The 21931-nt window shown below is 43.5% G+C and overlaps 1 protein-coding gene across 5 annotated transcripts in view; it reads right to left on the reverse strand.

The window, feature by feature from the left end:
- Nucleotides 1–784: 784 nt before the first annotated feature.
- Ikbkg (inhibitor of nuclear factor kappa B kinase regulatory subunit gamma) overlaps nucleotides 785–21931 on the reverse strand; it is a 30163-nt gene continuing 9016 nt past the window's right edge. For 2 of the 5 annotated variants that reach the window (XM_057759056.1, XM_057759052.1), the window contains 7 exons: nucleotides 19866–19984; nucleotides 16574–16726; nucleotides 15753–15828; nucleotides 10866–11009; nucleotides 10422–10564; nucleotides 7268–7329; nucleotides 785–6954 (listed from right to left, as the gene is read on the reverse strand). In XM_057759056.1, the coding sequence (XP_057615039.1) occupies nucleotides 6812–6954; nucleotides 7268–7329; nucleotides 10422–10564; nucleotides 10866–11009; nucleotides 15753–15828; nucleotides 16574–16726; nucleotides 19866–19984 (840 nt within the window). In that variant the 3' untranslated portion in view covers nucleotides 785–6811. The remainder of the gene's footprint in view (nucleotides 6955–7267; nucleotides 7330–10421; nucleotides 10565–10865; nucleotides 11010–15752; nucleotides 15829–16573; nucleotides 16727–19865; nucleotides 19985–21931) is intronic. The other 3 variants (XM_057759053.1, XM_057759054.1, XM_057759055.1) reach the window with 3 other exon arrangements.

A 21931-nucleotide genomic window follows, 5' to 3' on the forward strand; every position in this document is an offset into this window, starting at 1 on the left:
GTGAGGTTAGTTTTATGGGATTAGCTGCTGCTGCTGTTTAATTTCGGCTTTCTCCATGCAGTGACTGCTTTGCAGTGCTTGCTAGGGTAGACACACAGCCCTTCACTCCAGCTGCCAGCAACCCCTGAATATGGGGTAAGTCATTATTTCTAGGTCTGATAGACATATGTCTACCATGGCTCTGCCAGACTAACAAATCAAATTTCATCCTCAGTCCAGATCCTGGGACACCTGACACCAATGGAATCTTTAAAAAGCTGTCATGCCTAGAGGTCTCTGCTTCCTCACTGGCAAGTATCTACCAAACTTGCCCACCTAATTCTGTTCGTCTGATGAAGCAGCAGTGTCCACCTGTTGGTCAGCCCACCAGTCCATGCTAGTTAGAGGCAGCTGCTAGTCTACAGTTCCAACCCTAGGACTCTGAAGAAAGGACATGGTGTGATCATTCCATTTCATGAGACAAATCAATCACACATGCCCCACCTCCAGTTCTGCCTTTCTAGTTAGTGGAACACCACCAAGAATCCATCAATAGGTCACTTGTCAAACAGCTTCAAATGCAAATATTCAACTCTTTCTGTATCTTCATCTGCATTGCCACAAAAGTTTCTGGGAAACTGCACAGAACTTAGGTAACATTTTAAACGCCAGTTTTATTGTGGTCTAATCCATATGCAACATGTAACTCATCTGAAGTGTACAATTTTAATGGTTTGCAGCATATTCAGAGGTGCATGAGAATCACAGTGACCAATTTCAGAACATCCCCACCCCACCCCCCCCAAAGAACTATGTACCTACAAACTATCACTCTCTCTACACCCCACTCATCTCCAGGAATTCATCAATTGACTTTTTGTTTGTGTTGAGAGAATCTTGCTATGTAGCCTAGCCTAGCCTGGAACTCATTAGCATCCTGCTTCAACTTCAAGTGCATGTTCTACCGACAGGTCTAACTGACTTTCTTACCAGCACTCAAAACCTAATGGAAAATCTAGACTTGGGTCTAAACTAAAATTGATTTGCAGTTTTACAGATAAGAAAGCAAAGGCTCAGGGATTTCATTAATGTTCAGACTGGGATTTGTCCATATGACCTCAGAATCGGTTTCCTTTATACATTATGAAGCTCACATGGTCCATCCTCCCAAGTTCTGTTTTTCTTATCTGAAACCAAGTCTTGCTTTGTAGCCCAAGCTGGCCTCAAACTCCTGGTACTCTCCCTGTCACTTCCTCTCAAGTGCCAGAATTGTGTGTACCACTACGTCCAGATACCCATTCAAATTCTGAACAAAATGAAAAATGCTAGACAGGCATACTGGAACATATTTGTAATCCTATCACTGGAGAGGCAGAGGCAAAAGAATGGCTGCAAGTTCAAGACCAATTTGAATTACATAATAAATTCCAAGTTAGGCAGGGCTACAGAATGGGACTATCAGAGAGAAGAGTAGGAAGATACAGAGAAAAGCTGATAAACTGAGACTGTAGCTCAGTGGTGGTGTGCATGCTTAGCATGTGCAAGAGCCCAAGTTCCATCCTCAGCACCAAAATAAAAAGCTACAGTTACTATAGTTATAAAATAAGATTTCTGTACTATCATTCCTAGTACATTAATATAATAACTTCTATAAATCACCAATTGTGGTGATAGGTGATGTCTGAAAATATTAGCAGGGGAATCCTGATGTCATGTCAGATAAGTTCAGCCATCAGTAAACACAGAGTATCCCTGTGATGAGCTCCTGTATAGTGTTACTAAATTGAATTGACAAAGCTTCTGTCTCCCTCTAGTGGGAGGGAAGAAACAACATGATGGAGGAAGGTCATTTGTCTATAAACAAACTGCCTTGGCCCATTTGATAGGCCATCCCTTAGGTGGGTGGAGTAGACAGAATAGAATGCTGGGAGGAAGAGGAAGTGAGCTCAGACACGATGCCGCTCTTCCCCAAGGCAGACGCGATGAAGCTCCCACCCAGGATGGACGTAGGCTAGAATCTTCCTGGTAAGCGCACCTCAAGGTGCTACACACATTAATAGAAATGGGCCAGGCAGTGTTTATATGAATACAGTTTGTGTGTTGTTATTTTGGGGCACAAGCTAGCCAGGCGGCCAGGAGCTGGGTGGCAGGAACGCAGCCCGCAGCTCCCACTACAACAACAGAATACAAAAGGTCAGTTTTGTTGATGTGAGCAATGTGATTAAGTTGAAGGTAATGTGATTTAGGATAAATACTTTAGATGAAAGAACTTTTGTTTACACTTAGATCTGAATAACAAAAAAAATCAACTGTACAGATTAGAGGACAGAGCCTTCTCAGCAAAGGAGACAACAGAGGCAAAGACCTTAAAACACAGAAGTACTAGTGGGTTTGAGGACAAGAAAAAAGGCCAGTGTGGAAGGGCTGGGCCTTTAGGGAAGATGATATGAAGTTAGAGCAACACAAGGCTGAGGATGGAGTTTAGACCTGAAGAAACAGAAAATCAGTGAAGGACATTAAGCAAAATGGAAACAGATATACCAGATCACGTTGATTGCCAGTAAGTAATGGATAAATGAAAAGCCTGCAGTTTCAACGTGAAACCACCCTAACAAATCAAGGCAAGATGAAGGGACCCAGGACATCTCACACTGAGCCTGGCTGGATCAAAACTGAACACTGAACTGTTTCTCTCTCACAATTCTGGCATCCCTTTCCCTAGTCTTCCCGGTGGTAGACAGATGGCCACCTAGTTAACCACAGAGGCCAGGCAGTGGTGGCACACACCTTTGATTCCAGCACTTGGAAGGTCTAAGCAAGAAAATCAGGAGTTCAAGGCCACACTGGGCTATGTGAGATTGAACCAGTACAAAAGAAACAGAGCTTACACCTTTGATCCCAGCACTTGAAATTTCATGTCTTTAATTCCAGCACTAGGGAGGTGGAGACAGGAAGTGATATCGCTGTCCCAGAGAGGAATATAAGCTGGGAGGAAACAGGAGTCTGAGGATTTCATAAAGGTGAGAACTAGTGGCTGGCTACTCTGCTTCTCTGATCTTTCAGCTTTCACCCCCTAATATCTTACTCCGGGTTTTTATTATTAAGACCAATTAGAATTCACAGTACAATCACTAAATACTGAACAAAATGTTTTCATGTTACCAAATATTCACCTTTGTTTGACATTGATATGCTTATAAAAAAGGAAACACATAAGGTGACCATGTGACAAAAGTGGCAGAGCCAGAGTTGCAGGTCCAACCAGAGAGCACTAAGAATTGCTGGGACCTGCTACACAGTGGGAGAGAGGTCTGGAATGGGTTATCTCTTATGAGGAACCCACTCTGCCCACACTTATCTCAGACCCCTGCCCTCAGAATAGGCGGGACAGGAAATCTCTGTTGCCTAAGCCCCCAACATGTGGTACTTTGTTGCTGCACTCACAGGAAATCCACGCCCCATGTTAGTTGATTTTTGCCCCTTGCACCACCCTGTTGTGTCAACAATGAACTTTTCTCAGTCAGGCAGAGGAAACCTCAAATGCATGTGTAACAGCTACTTCCTATATAATGCATGAGAATTAAAGGCATAGAAATAGCACAAAAGAAAAACTTTGTTTCTGGCAATTCTACCCCTACATCCACCAACTGAGGACAGTATGCATGCTTGCAGGTCTTCTTTATTTCACACTTTTTTTTTAATCCTCTGGCCTTTTTATACCATACTTCAGAGTGCTCCATGTAACAAAATGTTCAAAATGCTGGCTATGCAGGCCTGTGTCATCAGATATATAGCCTATTTCATCACAGCCTTTGTTGGTGACAAACATGGGACCATGAGAGCTACTCCAATTAAGCAGTCACTGTGAGGACCAAGCTGTCAGATAAAGAGAGCTGAGGACGTTTCCAAAGTGCTTGCTCCATCTCACCAAACACCCACCCCTTGAAAGGGGAAATGCTGCAAGGTCTCACCATGCCTGACGGCATCACACACAGGACTACAATTGTTCCTATTTTGACATCATCTCTACTTACAATCTGCACCTTATCATTTGTTACTACAGTGGGTAAAGTACTCTGCACTGTCTCTTACTGACTCTCTGGATTTCTCTTGGTCATAGGCCAACAGGAAGAGAGCATAAGTAACAGTAACGGGACTTCTGGGAAGGACATGTTTCTAGCTGTCTGAATCTAGAAGCTGTCTGCCAGGGGCACAGCTCTTAAAAGCAAGTAGGCTAATTCCCTTGAAAGAAAGAAAACAACAACCAGTTTTTCTAGGTCTAGTTAAGTAATTCCAGAAAAGAAAGAAGCATGTCCCATGTCAGGAAAGATGGTATAATCTCAAATCCTTGATATCTCATGTGTAGTTAATCATATACCATACTTCAGTGCAAGGAAGTGTCAAGGGCTCCAACCTTCTGAGAAGGGTATTTGGTCCCAACCACCACCTGGGCCACCCTCATATTTTGGCATGACCAGACCATAAAGCCCAAACCAGAATGTTTCAAGCTCCCAGGTGATCCTGCTGTGAAACCTGGGTCAGACCTGCTTTCTGAGTCCCTTTCAGGATAAAGTGCTGGTCAGAAATGTACCTATGTATCTCTATTTATCCAAGAAGCATTAACCCCATACAGCCACTGGAGACAGTCCAACAGCTCTCTCCTGCTGCAGCCTACCTGTCTTTCTCAGTCACACCCTCTGGCCCTGCTAGGAGCACAGCATCTATCAAGGCCTGACCTTCTCCAAATTCTGAAGCCTAGTGGTCACCATCACCCTAGAGACCAAGTCTCTCCAGCAGAATTGCAAGGCTTAAAGGCACATGTCTTTGGCTGCAATTACTCAGGTTCTTATGATATCCCTACCCTGGGTTGTGTTTCAAACCCCCAGAACTTGAAAACATGATTTTATTTGGGAAAAGGGTCTTGGTAGGTGTAGTGAGGTGTCTTGAGCTGGAGATCCTCCTTAATCACCAGACAGACTCCACATCTACAATACAGAAGTAGAGGAGGAGACCATGAGGCACGAGAACCAGAGATTGGAGTGATAGGTCTATAAGCCAAGCAACACCAAGGACTGCCAGAAACCAAAAGCAAGGAAAAAACGTGGAATTGATTCTCAGAAGAAACTTAACATCTGACTTCCAGGCATGAAAGACTGATTTTTTTTTGTTGTTGCCACTTCAAGTCTCTGAGAATTTTTAGAACAGCTATAGGAATGCCATATACCACCACAAAACTGAACTGAATCAAACCAAACCAATAGCACTTCTGAAGGAAAATTAGATTGGGTATTTAAATGAAGGCCTCATGAGCAAAGAACATGTCTGTTCCTTTAACATTTTCCCAAAGATCTGTCTAATAAATACCTAGGAATTAGAAAATGCAAAACTTGCTCCCCACCCCGAGAATTCTGAAGAAGAACCCAGCTCAGGCTTACTTTTTAAATCCCTTTTTAAATCCTGATTCTACTCAGCCTTCTCACCCTTAATAGGCAAGAAGTCTTGTGAAAAAAAGCCCCAGACAGGGATGGATTTACAGATCCCACTCAGAACTATGAAAGCATTCAGGAGGGCAGGAAGGGTTTCAGATCTGAGGAGTCAGCAAGGCACATCTACTGCTTTCTCAACTCCAACTTCCTTTTCTTTACTAGAATTGCAAGGCTAATACCAATGACTGTAAGGCTCCAGAAAATGTCTACAGCCTTACAAAACAAGTGAAGAGTTCCCTTGTTCATAATCTGCCAGTCACTAACTACTAAATGGTTCCCAAGACAGAACATTTGGGCTGGTGCAGAACATGCCATCACAAATTCTTGGAGTGTGATGAACTATGGAAATCACCATCCACACAAGACAAGAATGTGCTTCACAAAGACAAGAGCACCCTGGTGCTGGAATAAGAAAAACATATATGTAAAACAGTCTTCTGTCAGACCATAAAGCAGCCATAACTCCAAAGCCAAAATATGGAGGAAAGCATGGGTGTGAGTACATAAACAGCTTCTAGGCCCCAAAACAGTAACACAACCAAAATGGAACAAGGTGTGCAATTTCTGTGATAGACAAGAGCTAACCTGACTGATGATCAAAAAGCTTCCCAAAGCCCAAGAACAAATGGCAATGATGCAACAGGAAAATGGGTAGAAAATATAAAAATCCAAGTTACATGAGTGGAATTTTAAAAGGCCCATATACCCCAGAAAAAGACACTTTGGCATACTCTTTAGTAATAACAGCATGTCTAGCAGATGGCAGAAACACAAAGGTCCACCAACCTCCTCCAAGGCAAGGCTCCAATGCTATGTCTAAGCATATGTCTTAAAGGTACACGCAGATCAGTGCACAAGTACTTTCACTGCACCATTACTTACAGTAGCAAAAGACAGAATACTTCCCAAATGTCCATCAGAGGCAACACATGTTATGGCCTTACGTGCCACATGCCCTGGGAGGACAGCCTGCAGCTCAGGGCAAGAAAGGTACCAGCTGGAGGGAGGAAGAGCTGCACCCAGTCCTGCTTAGATAAAGGGTGCTCCCTGAGAGCCTCTGGCCTCCATTCTAGACCCCCTAGGAGAATGGGAAAAGAGGGAGGAAGAAGCTAGCTGAGGCAAGTGGCTCAGGCACATAGAAAAAAAACGGAAAAAAATTCCTGACTAGGGCTGTCTACCCTAGTGGGGAACTAGCAGACCAAAGAGCTAAAGCAAGGGTCCTGCTAGGTCCTAGGGCCAGCTCTTTGACATCAAGCCCTTAATTGTGGACTATGGAGGTGAAACAGGAAAGCGTAAGTTGCATAGTTCAGGACATGGTACTACAAGTGGCCTTACATCTGCTGCTTCTACTCTATGCACTCCATGACATGTATCTGTAGAGTGTCCATATCAGGAGCCTGATACTGGCACTTGGGACAACGCATGTCAGGTGGTTCCTCAGGAGGGCTTCTCCGCTGGTTGGGTAAGGTCAGATGAAAGGAGTGGTGAGCTGGAAAAAAAAAAAGAACAGAGGCCAGCTGGGTAGGCTTCATACACAGACTGGGTAGACCTCAAAGGGAAGGAGAGGCTAACAAGGTATTGAAACTTACTGATCCCACCATATTTGACTATATGTGTGGCTCGGAACCATCTCTACCAGGACATTCCTCCTTTTGCCTCAAGGTGGTACAGGCTACTGATGGGGGTAGCCAACAAGAGCTCCCCAAATGAGAGCAGCAGGGAGGTTAATGCATGCTTTCCCTCAGCACAATATTCTGCCCTTCCTGTCCATCTCCTCCACCATCTACAACCTGTTCACTCACCTGGTGCAGGGAGTAAAGGGGGCTGAGAAGTCTCTACATGCCGCTTCCTCATATCCTCAATCCTTTGAAAACAAAAACCATTCAGTCAATGCCTGCAGGGTTTTTTAATGAATAAACACCTTCATTGAGATATAATTCATATACCATACAATTCACCAATTTACTCTGTATTGTTCACTTGTTTTTACTATATTTAGCATGTCCAATCATCTGTATAATTTTAGAATCTTTTCATCTCCCAAAGGAAACTTTGTGCTTATTAACAATTACTCCTGGGTTCCCCCCATCAGTTTCCTCAGAACCTTACTACAAACTACCACATACCTAGTGGCTTAAAATAACGAGAAATGTACTCGATGAAAGCAGGTGCCCTAAATCAACATGTCAGAGAACTGGGCAGAAGTACCATGCTCTCCTCTAGCTGGTGGTAGTTAAATGACTGCTTGGCATTTCTTGGCTAGTAGCGGAATCCCAGTGTTGGCCCTGGCCTTCTTGGGGCTGCCTTCTGTATCTTAATGTGATGTTTCTATAAGGATCACAGCCAATTAACCTGATGTGACCTTATGTTAACTAATTACATATGCAAAGATACTATTTCCAAATGAGGTCAGATTCTGAGGTTTTAGGTAGAGAGAAATTTGATGGAATTCTATTTGTACTGGTTAGGTTCTTTTATTTATTGTTTTATTTTTATCAATTTGACTCAAACTGAAGTATCTGATAAAAGAAAACCTCAACTGAGTAAATGTCCCCATTAGATTGACCTGGAGGCAAGCCTGAAGGGCATTTTCTCCATTGATAATTGATGTGGGAGGGCCTAGTTTACTTGGGATGGTGCCACCCATTGGGTAAGCACCTGGGCTGTATAAGAAAGCAAGCAAGCCATGAAGAACAAGCCAAAAAGCAGTTCCTCCATGATTTCTGCTTCAGTTCCCCAAGTTCCTGCCCTGACTACTTCCCCATGATTAACTAACAAGCTGAAATAAACTCTTTCCTCTCCAAGTTGTTTTTTTTTTTTGTTGTTGTTGTTGTTGGGGGTTTTTTTTTTTTTGGTTTTTTTTTTTTTTTTTTTTTTTTTTTTTTTTTTTTTTTTTTGGTTTTTTGAGACAGGGTTTCTCTGTAGCTTTTGGTGCCTGTCCTGGAACTAGCTCTGTAGACCAGGCTGGCCTCGAACTCACAGAGATCCGCCTGCCTCTGCCTCCCAAGTACTGGGATTAAAGGTGTGCGCCACCACCGCCCGGCTCCAAGTTGTTTTTAATCATGGTGTTTATCACAGCAACAATAACCAAACTAAGACAGACATTAGTACCAGGCTCTTCGGGAACTGCTAAGACAGACCTGGCCATGTTGTTTTCTGGAAGATTGTGGAAGGACTTTAGAACTTTGGGCTGGAAATGGCCATTAAGTAGTTAGAACTTTATGGACTGTTCTTTGGGAGCCAGGAAGATAATACTAAGAGCAATGCAGATGATGAAGGCCTTGCTTGTGAAGTTTCAGAGGGAAGCAAAAATTCTATCATGGCCATATAAGTGGTATTTTGAATTAAGAATCTGTAGTTCTGGTCAGCTGGTGCTGAAGAATCAGGTGGGATGAACAAGAAACCAGAAGCACTGAAGTAAAACCTTTCCTGGGATACTTGATGCTGGTTAACTGAAGCTGATAAAACAGCCATGATCAAGAAAAGACCAGCATGACTGAGGCGAACTCTTCTAGACTCTAAAATCTAGAGAGTATCTCCTCAGGGTCAGGACAATGAAGCTCTGGTCCAGATGTGGCCAAGGATGTATCTCATGCTATCAGTCAAACAGGGTAATATGAAGGGGACATGGAAAGTAGCTGAGGCTTGGCACTACTTGAAAGGTCAGGAGAAGCTATTGGTGAAGGTGCATCCTCAGAGCAGTGGAGATCCCAGCATATTGGAGATTCCAGTACCATGAGACAAGGACAGCAAAAGCTGTGGAGCAAAGCCAGCCTGAGCTTATGAGACAAGCTATGTGTACTATAAATGACAAAGCCAGAGAGGTATGGCTGCCCAAGCCCTTTGGAGCTGAGAGGATCATGACTGTGGGTCCTAGACATCAAGCATTGCATTTACACTGTTGAATTTTGGCGTTGCTTTTTTATTTGATTGTGACTGTGCCATGGCTCTTCATTCTTAGAGTAAGAAAATATGTAACTTATTATTTTATAGGAGCCCATTTAGACGTTTACAGAGACATTTATTTTTTTAATGAGTGGTGGAATGTTTTAAAGACATTTATGGGGGGTTTTTGGTTGTTTTTTGGTTATTGAGACATAGTTTCTTTGTGTAACAGCCTTGGCTGTCCCGAAACTCACTCTGTAGACCACGCTGGCCTCAAACTCAAAGTTTCATCTGCCTCCCAAGTGCTGTAATTAAAGGCATATATCACCACGCCTATTCTAAATTTATGTTTTATATTGTGATTTTTAACATGAATTGGAGGACAAACAAGAAAAGAAAGGTTATGGTTTAATAGTGGTGTATTTGTATGTCAAGTTGACAAGGGGTTAATTGTGCTGATTGGCTTTTGACAACACAAATTGGAAAAAGAGAATCTCAATTAAGGAACTGTCGCAAATAAATTGTAGGTAAGTTTGTGGGGGCTTTTTCTTGATTAAAAATTGATGTAGGATGCCCAGCCTACTGTGGGTGGTGCAACCCCTAGACTTCTAGGCCTGGGTTATATAAGAAAGTAAGCTGAGCAAGCCAGTAAATAGCATTACCCTGTGACCTATGCTTCAGTTTCTGCCTCCAGATTCCAGCCCCAACTTCTTTCCATGATGGATTATAAACTGTAAGCTAAAATAAACCTTTTCCTCCCCAAGTTGTTTTTGGTCATGGTGTTTATTACAGCAATAGAAACCAAACTAAGACACTATGAAACCTAATATATCCCCACAAAAACTCCAGCCTTATATACCTCTCAATATATGCATTTCAGTGAAGTTTCTAACTGGACAAGTGTGAAAGGTCACTGTTGAAAGGACAAGACACAGGGAGAGCAGCAAGAGGTACAGGGAACTTAACACAAACACCAAGAGCCATCAACCTCCTGTAGCTACTTCTGGTTGATGCTAGTATATGCCTGCTCTGTGTGTGGCTGTGCTTCTGTGTATACTCTTAGAGGCCCACCTGGCTGACTCATGGCAGCCAGCCTTCAGTTTGCTCAACTCGCGCTGCAGCTGCTCCAGCTGCTCCTGCAAAAGCTCCTTCTTCTCCACCAGCTTTTCCCGGGCATGCCTCTCAGCTTGGAAGTCAGCCTTGTAGATATCCGCCTGGCAAATAGAACAAAGGTATATCAATCATCCATCAGCTGCCTATCAAGTATTCTATGCCATGCCCCCAGAGGAACAGAGTCTTGTCCTGTCCCCAAAGATCACATGATAGTACACCAGGAACAGATATGAAAGCCTGTGATCCCAAGGGCACCAAGAGGTCAAAGACTCAAAGGAGGTGCAAAGGACTCATGAAGACTAAAAGAGACCACCAAAAATGATGCCAAAGGGGTACACCAGACCCCATTGCCTGGGACAGTAGGCCACTCATGTGACAGGCAGGCAGGAGAAGAGCACTCACCTGGGCCTTCAGGACTGGCACAGTCTCCATCACAATCTTGTGCTGCTCAGCCTCTTCTTTCAGCTTATCAATCAATTCCTGTTTGGCTACCAGGGCCTCCTCAGCTTGCTGGAGCTGTTGCCTCAGATCTTCTAGCTGCATGCCCTAGAGAGGACAAAAGGCAGAGTCTCTTGGCCCACAGTGGGGCCAAACTACTTCCCTGGCTGGCCACTGTTCTGAGAACTAAGAAGGAAAAGCTGGAGCAAAGCCAGTCCTTTGGACTTCGGGGTAAATGTCAAAATCTCAATGTGTGCAGGGAGAAGGCTGCATCCTGCTGTGGTCCTTTAATACAGAAGAAATGCTGAGATCTTTCTTAGGATGCACAAAGATTTTAGGACTGATAAGAACTCTGAGGATATATAAAGCACTGCCTCCTACTCTGTGTCATCCCCTTCAGAGAATTTCCAGCTAGGCAGCCTTCCTCTTAACTCTTCAAGGACAGGAGCCATCCTCTCTTCTAAGGCTTCCCACTCCAAAGTGAGTAAGTACTATGCAGTAACCCTCTACATACTGCAGGCCCACCATACACCAGGCAAGGCTGCAAAAGGCTGCAACCCACTGCTTCTTCCACTCTGCCACTTGGTCAAAGGTCTCTCTCTCTCTCTCTCTCTCTCTCTCTCTCTCTCTCTCTCTCTCTCTCTCTCTCTCAGACACACACACACACACACAAAATACATATGCACCCATGCTCTCAAACAATAATTCCCTCCAGAGATTAAGCAGCTATTTGTAAAAGATTTTCTCAGTCACAGTGGATGATCTTTTTGATGTGTTCTTGGATTTGGCTTGCCAGTATTGAGTATTTTTGCATCAATATTCGTGAGTGAAATAGGTCTGCAATTCTCTTTCTTTCTTGAATTTTAGTGTGGTTTAAATATCAGGGTGACTGTGGCCTCATAGAAAGAATTTGGCAATGTTCCTTCTGTTTGTATTTTGTGTAATAACCCAGACGGAGAAAGACAACATATTATGTACTCACTCCTAAGTAGATATTAGCTACTGAATAAAGGATAACTATGTTGCAATCCACAGACCCAGAGAGACTAGGTAACAAGGAGAGTTCATGGGGGACACCCAGTGCAATGATATGTTATTTATGTTTTAACAAATAGAGCTTGCCTGGAGATCAGAGTGCAAAGCTAAGCCACTAGAGGCCAGGGAGTGGTGGCACACACATTTAATCCCAGGACTCAGAAGTCAGCAGAGGGATCTCTGTTAGTTCAAGGCCACCCTGAACAACACAAGACTGATTCTGTCTAAAAGACAAACAGAACTCACACAAAGGAAATCCTAGCTCTTGGGATCCCACACCTTTAATTCCAGCATTAGGGAAGTGGAGACAGGACTGATATGGCTGGGCGGAGAGAAGAATACAAGGCAGGAGGAGACAGGAGCTCACAGCAGTCTCAGGTTTGGTGGAATCGGGCAATCTGAAGAGACAATCTGAGGACAGGATTGCCCCTTTGGTCTGAGCATTTGGTAAAAGGAAAAGGTCTCTCTAGTGGCTGGCCACACTGCTTCCCTGATCTCTCAGCTAATATTAATTATATATTTATTATTATTATTATTATTAATTATAAAATAATTATTATAATAATTCCCTAATATCTGACTCTGGGTTTATTTATTAAGACCAATTAGAATTCATGCTACAACCCAAATCTCCCTGGCAAGAGATTTCATGAGTGAACTGAGGATGGGTGGGGATGGGAGCATGAGTGATCAGGTTGGAAGGGGCACGGAGGAAGAGAGTACTGAGAGGGACTGCTGGGGGAGCATTTGGGAGTCAGGTGGAAGCCTGGAGCAGGGGGATCTCCCAGGAGTCTACAGGGAGGACCCCAACTTAGACTCCTAGCAATAGTGGATAAGTAGCCTGAACTGGTCCTCTCCTGTGACCAGATTGGTGTCTGGCCCAATAGTCATCAGAGAGGTGTCATCCAGCAACTGACCCACAGCCAAACATTAGGTGGAGTTCAAGAATCCTGCAGAAGGGGAGGAAAGAGTATAGGAGCCAGAGGGGTTAAGGACATCACAGGAAGGCTCACACAATCAACTAAACTGGATTCACAGGGGCTCACAGAGACTAAACTGACAAACAGGGAGCCTGCATGGGACTGACCGAGGTAGCTTGGTCCTCTTGTGAGTCTCCTAACTGTAGGAATAGGGACTGTCTCTGACTCTCTTACTAGCTTTTGGAACCCTACTCCTCATACTGCATTGTCTTGCCCAGTTTTAATACATGGGGAGGTACTTAGTCTTTCTGCAACTTGATATGCCATGTTTTATTGATACTCATGGGAGACCTGTCCTTTCCTGGACGGAGACAGAAGAGGAGGGAATTGGGGATGGGAGGGAGGGATAGGAGAGGGCCTGGGTGGGGAGGATAAAAGGGAGTCTATAGCCACAATATAAAATAGATGAAAATATATGAAAAATAATTTTTAAAAAGATTCTTAATTTACATATGTGTGTATTGTGCCACATGTGTGTAGGTACCCACAGAAGTCAGAGATAGTATCAGATCCCCCACAGCTGGAGTTACAGGTGACTATTAGCCACCTAATGTGGGTGTTAGGAACTGAACTTGGGTCCTCTAAAAAAAATAAGTGCTCTTAACCATTAAACCATCTTTCTAATCCCTTAAGCAGCTATTTATAGTTCTTCATCATGTGACTTAGTTTTATGCTTAATCCTTATAAATCTCTGGGTACATTATGGATGACAATGTCCTTCTTAAAATGTGACCACTAACTTTGAGTAACTATGCACAATTTTGTGTTAGCTTTCAAGTTTTTTCTCATTTGACTTCTATTATTAAAGTAATTATTTAAATTTTAGACAAATAAGAAAACATAAGTTTTTATTTTTAAATTAACATCTGAGTTAACTCATTTCATAATAAATTTTTTATGAAGAGAGGTCTTCATGATTTTATTATTTGAGCCCTCCCTTAATGTATTTGCTATGAATAATAGTATTCAAATATTTTTAATCTACTTGTGTAATACTATAGTGTCTTTCAAAAGTTGTTCATACACTTTCTGAATTAAGGCCATATTTAAGGGCTAGAAGAGCTCACCTTTTCACAGAAGGTAAAAAAAATTCATAGTTGTAACTGCAGATGAAAAAATGTTTTCACGGAGATTTAGTAATCATTATGGCAGTGGAAACACCCAGTTCATAGTCTAAAATTTTAAATGCATGTTTAGGGAGGGGTCAGATTTTAATGACTGTTTTAACCACAACTGCCTATGTTACAATAAAATATATAAAAATACAAAATTTTGTTTAACTAAACTCTGCAACTGTAAGAATTATTTTTATACAGTTGTAATACACACACACACACACACACACACATATCATGGGGTTTGATTTTGTCCAACTGCCTTTCCATCTAGTTCTCATTTTATTCATGGGAAAACAGATATACTCCATTTTTGTGAATCCCTTCATCTTGCGTAGCTGCACTGAACTAGAACTGCACAGATCTTTATGGTAAACAATTCTAAGAAATTCATTGAGAGTCAGAAATGCTTTCAGAAAGCAGTTTCTCTAATCTGTTAATATCATTTGGCTTCCCACTGCTCTCTGGAGTTGTTAATTCAACTGGGGGATTGTTTGGGGAGGGGGTTGTTTTGTTTTGAGACCCTCTTTCTATAGTCCTGGAACTTACTATGTAGAGCAGGCTAGCCTCGAATGCACAGAGATCTGTCTGCCTCAGCCTCCTGAGTGCTGGGATTAAAGGTGTGTGCCATCACAGCCAGCATCAATATGTGAGCTTTGGATAACCTTGTTAAAATGTCTTATATGAGCACTAGGATGTAAAGAATTACCAACATTATCCATTCTATTTAGGAGAAAAAGAACAGCTAATAAACTTTATTATGGGGGAAAATGTGACCACTAGAAAACTAGTCATCGTGGCACACACTTGTTATCTCAGCACATGGAAGATGGAGGCAAGAGAATCAGTTCAAAGCCAGTCTCAGCCACTTAAGAGTTCAAGTCCAGCCTGGGTTATACAAGACCCTGTCCTTAAAAAACCAAAAAAGAATAGGCTATGAAGATAGTTCAGTCAGTTCAGAATTCAAGCCCCAAAACCAATGTAAGAAAAAGAGCTAAACATGTATAGCTCCTAAGGAATAACACCAATGTTGTCCTCTGAATTCTACATACATTAGTACATATGCATACGTACAAAGTGAACACTGGAAACTGTGCCCAGCTTAGGGCTGATGAAGATAAACTATTAAAGAGCTCCAAATCATCCTAGAAATGTTTCTGGGGGATGAAAGAAGAGGCTGGAAAGACGGCTCAGCAGTCAAGAACACTTGTTGCTGTTGGAGAGGACCCAGGTTCAGTTCCCAGAACCCACAAGGTGTTCACAACCATCTGTAACTCCAGTTCCAAGGAATCCATCATTCTTTTCTGTCTTCCAAAGGTACCAAGCACACACTTAGTGCACATACATATATGCAAGCAAACATTTCTATACATAAAATAAATAAGTATAAAAAATGTTTTAAGAGAAAAAGAAATGTTTCTGAGACTTCCCCCTGGCTCTGAGCATGAAGGAATGACCATGCAGAAAACCATCCTTATTCTATAAACTGAGTATTTGAAGGTCCTATGGATGCATCCCATCTCCTTGTGGCCATCTCTAAACTGTCAGAGCTACAGCCCTAATGAAGGTGTCAGGCAATTTGAGAGTCCCTTCCAAAAGTTAGATGAGCTACATCTCAAAGGTACCATTGCTCCCCTTCAAGTACATGGGAGAAGAAGGGAAAAATCTTTCCCTGGACAGCCCAGGGCAGCCATACTTACTAGCTTGTGCTCTCCACTCACCTTGCTGCTCTTGATGTGACTGTCATAATCTTGGAAGAGCTGGTGATAGGCTGCCTGCAACTGAGCCAGCTTCCTCCTGTACAAAAGGAGCTGTCACTGAAGAAACAGCTTGCCTGGTACAGCTTCCCCCTCTTTCTTCTTGTCCCATAAAAGACCTGAAATGTGGGCTTCCTGGATTACATGTGGGCTCCTGAGGCCATCAACTCTAAGGTTGGCTTTGCCGACTACAAGAATACATTGTAACTGATTTGGCTGCTACATAGTTCATGTTTTCCTTAAAGCCAACATCTTGGGGTGTTTCTAACAAGAGCTAGGGTACAACTCAGGAGTAGAACCTTTGGCTAGTGTGCTTGAGGTCCAACGCTCCATTTCTAGCACCAAAAAGAAAATAAATAGGTGAAATGTTTATAATAAAACAGCACTTGACTGCACTCTGTACAAAACAAAGAGGCAGGGAAATTGTTCTAAATTAAAGAAAACTCAAATGGAAGCTGAACCAGATGCCAATAGCATGTTTAGAGCCTGTGCACAGATTGTGGGCCCAGATGAGTCTTTAGGGCAAGCTTGAGGCACCATGATTCCTTGCTTTCCTTACACCAAGAGCATACTTCAACGGTGATGAAAAAAAACCTGTGTAGGACATATAGTAAACTATGAATATGAATGGAAAATATTTCTGTTTACATACTCTTTCATTAGCAAGGCAAAGGGAGAAAGTCAGCTCTTCTAAACACAGTCAATCCCTACCAGGACTCCCCAAAAGACAGAAAGCACCATGGGTGCTCTGAGATCTCTTGGTTCCAACCCTCCCAGACACTCACTTCTCCTCTGAAGCAGCCTGACGCTCCATTCGCAGGGCAGCCTCCACACTCTGGTTCTGCATGCGCAGCTGGTCCACCTGCACACTGTGCTGCTGCTGCAGCACCTCCCGTTCACTCTCCAGCTGTCTAACCTGCTCACTAACGGCTCGCATCCTGACATACAACAAAAAAGAACACACTGAGGTGGCTGGAACAAGGCAGCCTGGGGAAGGGGTCAGGTCCTGAATAGCCAGTGTCCGAGAACTAATTCTGGTAGCAAAGTAAAAGAACCATGGCACCCAGAAAAAAGAAGCATCTCCTGGAAATGGCCCTGAAGTCATTAAGAGTGTGAAAACTGTCCCTGCCCCTCACCAGTTACAACACTTAAGAGAGCAGGCCCTATACCTCAACTGGGTAACACAATAGAGCCAACCTGGTTGGCAGAGGTGTGGGTGAGACAGCCCCAAAGTTGTAAGCATGGGAGAGCTGTCCCCACTACTTGCCTGTCGTGTGACGATGTGGGAGGGTGAAAGATGTCCCCCCTTTACCCTTTGCCCCTTACCACCTCCAACAGACAAGAGAGCTGACCCTCCTCCTTACCAGCTGTAGCACTTAGTTAACAGTCCCTGCTCCTTGCCTAGGGAGATGCCCAGTGGCTGAAGGTGAGGGTGACCCAACCCTGATGTTACGAGCAATGGAGAGCTGCCCTCATTCCTCATTTGGCATGTGGTAGCCCCACCTCCGGCCCATTAACACTTGAGAAGTGTGGAGGAGCTGACCCTGGGGTCATAAGAGAGGAAAAGCTGTTCCCACCCCTCACCAGCAGCAGTACTTAGGAGAAGGCCCCTGGCAACACAAGAGCTGGCCAAGAGCTGACCCTGAGGGCATGAAAACAGGAAAACTGGCCCCACCCTTGCTCAATGCTGAAAGAGGTGAATTAGCCAGGGCAGTGCTGGTGGTGAGGACAGGGGAGAACTGGCTGGCAGATCAACCCTACAACTGCCCAGGCCCACTCCAACATCCACACATCTTTGATCTGCTGCAGCACGTGAAGGGACCTGACCCAGACACCCAATGCTGCAGGAGCTCCACGGCACAGGGTGACAACAGGATATCCAAGAGGAGTCCTAGTGAAGGCCCAGCATTGATAGTGTAGTGGAAACCAAAGGCCTCAAACCAGACCAATGACTCTTTGCAATGAACACTTGCAAATAACGATATATGAACAAAGGGATTTACGGTGTGATTCACTGTGTCACACTGCAGCTTCCATGATGAAATTTTAAATTCTTTCCCTTTTTAATTTTTTTTCCTTTTTTCTCTTAAATGTTGTTTTATTTGGGGGTGCAGGGGAGAAAGGAGGATCAAAAGGAACAGAGAAATAAATGGGATCAAGATACATGATGTAAAAGACACATATAAGAAATAAAAAGAAACATCTCCTGACATGTGTTTGCTTCTTATGCCCAAAAGACAATCACATGCAGTTGGCAAGGAGATAAATAGGAAGGGGATTTAGGTACCTGCACCCCAAGCTGCTGCCGGGACCAGGTGGGAGGAGTCACTGGGAAGATGCCAAAACAGTCTGGGTAAAGTGGGAGGAGTCACTGGGAAGATGCCAAAACAGTCTGGATAAAGTGATATCAATAGATTTCAGAGTTCCAGGCACCCTCATTGGAGGCTCAAGTTCCATACCTGGGGTATACAGCCTCATGGAACAGAAGATGGCATCAAAGTCTCAAGAGAATTCATCTCTCCCTCTATACTCTCTCACTGTAAAAGCTTTAAGTTGTCTCACCCATATCACCCATAGTCCCTACATCTTCTGATCCTGGTCCACAGTACCCCACAGTTTCCCTTAAACCCCAGACCCCAAGCACTAGCCTCATCACCCTGGTACCTCCCTATGTATCCATTACAAAGGCAATAATGGGCATATCCATGGGCTTCTGAGGTAGCCTCTAACCGCAGGTCACCTCAACTTTGCCAAGGCAAATCTAGACTACTGGGCCTGCTCCCCTTTGGCTTTTGCTCACATTGTCCGTCCCCTAGCCACCACAACTAGTGGTCTCTGAGCCCAAGTCAAACTGTCCTCCCTTCCACAGAACAGGAGCCCCAACCCACTGCTTCACAAACATAATGACTACCTACTGTACTGAAAAGGCCAAGGCTACCCTTCACCAACTATCTGGAGGACAGCAACAAGGCAGTGAGATAGGCACAAAAATACCCATGTCTGTGACATGGTCTCACATGGCAACCCAATCCCTTTGGCAAGACCTAAGGCCACTACTTGGCAAAGTCAATCAAACACTCTTTTCTGCCAATGTGATCAACTCCCAATAGAAACATGGGGTTCACAGTCCCTAGTTAGAAATAGCTCATGGGAGCTCCGTGCTGTTCATAGGAGTAAAATGTATTCAGTCTTCTTCATCTAGGACTTTCTGCCTTGGTAGAATCCCATTGCATGCCTTTCCCATGATAAACTTCAGTCTGATTAGTGAGATCTTGCGTGTAGTTTTAGGGGGCCCTGCAATGGTTCCTGAAGAATAAACTGATCCTGAATGTAATGGTTTGAATGAAAATAGCCCTCATAGGCTCATATGGAGCAGCATTATTTGAAAAGATTAGGACATGTGGCCGTGTTGGAGTAGGTGTGGCCTTGTTGAAGAAAGTATGTTACTGGAGTGGGCTTTGAGGTGTTAGAAGCTCAAATCAGACCCAGTGGCTCATTAGCTCTTCCTACTGCCTGCCAATCCAGATGCAGAAGTCTTAGTTCCTTCTCCAGCACCATGTCTGCCTGCATGCTGCCACACTTCCTGCCATGATGATAATGAACTAAACCTCTGAATGTAAGCAAGCTCCAATTAAATGTTTTCCTTATAAGAGTTTCCATGCGGGGCTGGAGAGATGGCTCAGAGATTAAGAGCACTGACTGCTCTTCCAGAGGTCCTGAGTTCAATTCCCAACAACCACATGGTGGCTCACATCCATCTATAATGGGATCTGGTGCCCTCTTCTGGCATGTAAGCATACATGGAGGAATGTTGTATACATAATACATAAATAAATCTTTTAAAAAAAAAAAGAGTTTCCATGATCATGGTGTCTCTTCACAGGAATAGAAACCCTAACTAAGACACCCAGTAAAGGGTCGGATACTGGAAACAAAAGTGGAACTAGATTCATAGATGTTGGACCAGGGCCACCCTGAGGGCCCCAGGAAATCAGAGGAACTCCTAGGGGCTCCTACATTTGCCTCATTCAAAACCCTGGAAAGGGCCTCCTGGGCTAGCTTCCCCTCCCCACTCACCTTCCCTCTAAAGTTTGCCGTTCTTTGGTGGCAGCCTCCAAGCGACTCTGGCTTTCCTGGAGTTCCCCCAGTAATGATGTTACCTGGGCTTTCACAGAGGCCTTGTCCTCAGCCATCTGCTGCAAGAAAAAAGGTCATTTCCTATCAGTACTACTTTCTCCCACAATACCCACTTTTAGCATCCACAAGACCTGAGGCAGTCTGCAAGCAGCTGATGTACTAAGGAATTCTCCTGCCCCTTAGTACCTATTTGGTGCAGGAGAATTGTCTGTATTCTGTCAATCATGTTATAAACAAACGCTGATTGGCCAGGCAGGAAATACAGGCAGGAAAACCAGACAGGAAGTAGAAATGATATAATGAGAACAGGAGAATTCTGGGAAGGAGGAAGTTGATTTCTCCCACTCCTGCCCAGACCACCGAAGCAGCAGGATGTGATATGCCCCACTGAAAAAAGGTACTGAGCCACATGGCTAACATAGATCAGAAAAATGGGTTAATCAAGATGTGAGAGTTAGCCAGAGAGAGGCTAGAGCTAATGGGCCAATCAGCTTATAATTTATGGAGACCTGTGTGTGATTTTCTTTGGGACTAAACAGCTGGGGAACTGGGCAGGACAAAAACCACAATAACAAACAAGCAGGCCTGGTTCCTCCATGTCACAGAATGGCACCCACGTGGATAACTGCATCCACGTAAAGCCTGAGAAAGCTTGGGAAAGACTAGAGTAAAGCATTTCGGTTTTCAGCCGTAGCAGAAAAAGAAAACTGAGCTGTTTTTAAATGCAGGCTTTCTGAGCCATCCTGCCAGGGAAAACTCTGACTCTTTCAAGCAGGCAGTCCAGACTATGGAGCTATGGATACAATGTTGCAGCTTACTTCCTGGCAAGGACCTTGAAATGCCATAGGAGCTTTTCAGTGTTGTTTACACACTGTTGCAGTTTGCTTCCTGGCAAGGACCATAGAGTTGTGGCAAAAAACTTCTCCATATTCCTTCCCAAATTAAAGACCCATGTGGTCAGAAAAAGAGAGATATACAGTAAAGAGAGATTCAAAGAGTAATAAAACCTCTGAATGGTTTACACTGTGTTAAAAATATATACAGGCTAAAGATTAAAGTTCTCAAAAAAAAAAAAAAAAGAGAGAGAGAGAGAGTAGCCTGGGAGGCAGAGACAGACGATCTCTGTGAGTTCAAAGATAGCCTGGTTTACAGAGGGAATTCCAGGACAAAGATACACAGAGAACCTGTCTCAAAAAGCCAAAAGTTAAAAGTAAAAATAAAAGAAAGAGGTTAAAATAAAGCCACGTAAAGATGGAAAATACACAGAGAATCTTGATACTGTACGTTATTATGCTCTCTTTGAATTGTTTGAATGCTGAGGAAGGAGCAACAGCTACTAAAAGATATTTGCTTATAAATGCTGCAGAATTAATCCAAGATAGGTATTTTTAAAAATACCTTGACTTCACAGTTGAAGTCAAAAGGTATGTTACTTTGGAGAAGAGATTTTGCTTTTGTTTCCACAGAAAATGAGAGGCTGTGGATTTATTCAGAGTTAAGAAAAATCAATTTTGATCAAGGAAGACCACCTGAGAAATATCTGATAGGAATAGATGGCCCAGATGTCTGAGTTCTTCATCCAGAACAGGTTCAAGACTGCTGCCTGAGATGATCAAGACTCACAGGATACTTCAGTCAAGACTTGATCATAACTCTAAATTTTCTTTAGGTCCCCATAAGATTATCAGCACCCCCAACTAGCTGGAAGTAGCCTGAAATACTACACCCACATTCCCAAAAAATGGACTATGGATATTTTCGTTTTTCTGTTTTTTTTTTTTTTTTTTAAAAAAGGGGGAAGTGGTGCGGGAGAATTGTCTGTATTCTGTCAATCATGTTATAAATAAATGCTGATTGCCCAGGCAGGAAATATAGGCAGGAAAACCAGACAGGAAGCAGAAATGATGTAATGAGAACAGGAGAATTCTGGGAAGGAGGAAGTTGATTCCTCCCACTCCTGCCCAGATCACCGAAGCAGCAGGATGTGATATGCCCCACTGAAAAAA

Source organism: Chionomys nivalis, chromosome X, assembly GCF_950005125.1.
Source record: "Chionomys nivalis chromosome X, mChiNiv1.1, whole genome shotgun sequence".
Lineage (NCBI taxonomy): Eukaryota > Metazoa > Chordata > Mammalia > Rodentia > Cricetidae > Chionomys > Chionomys nivalis.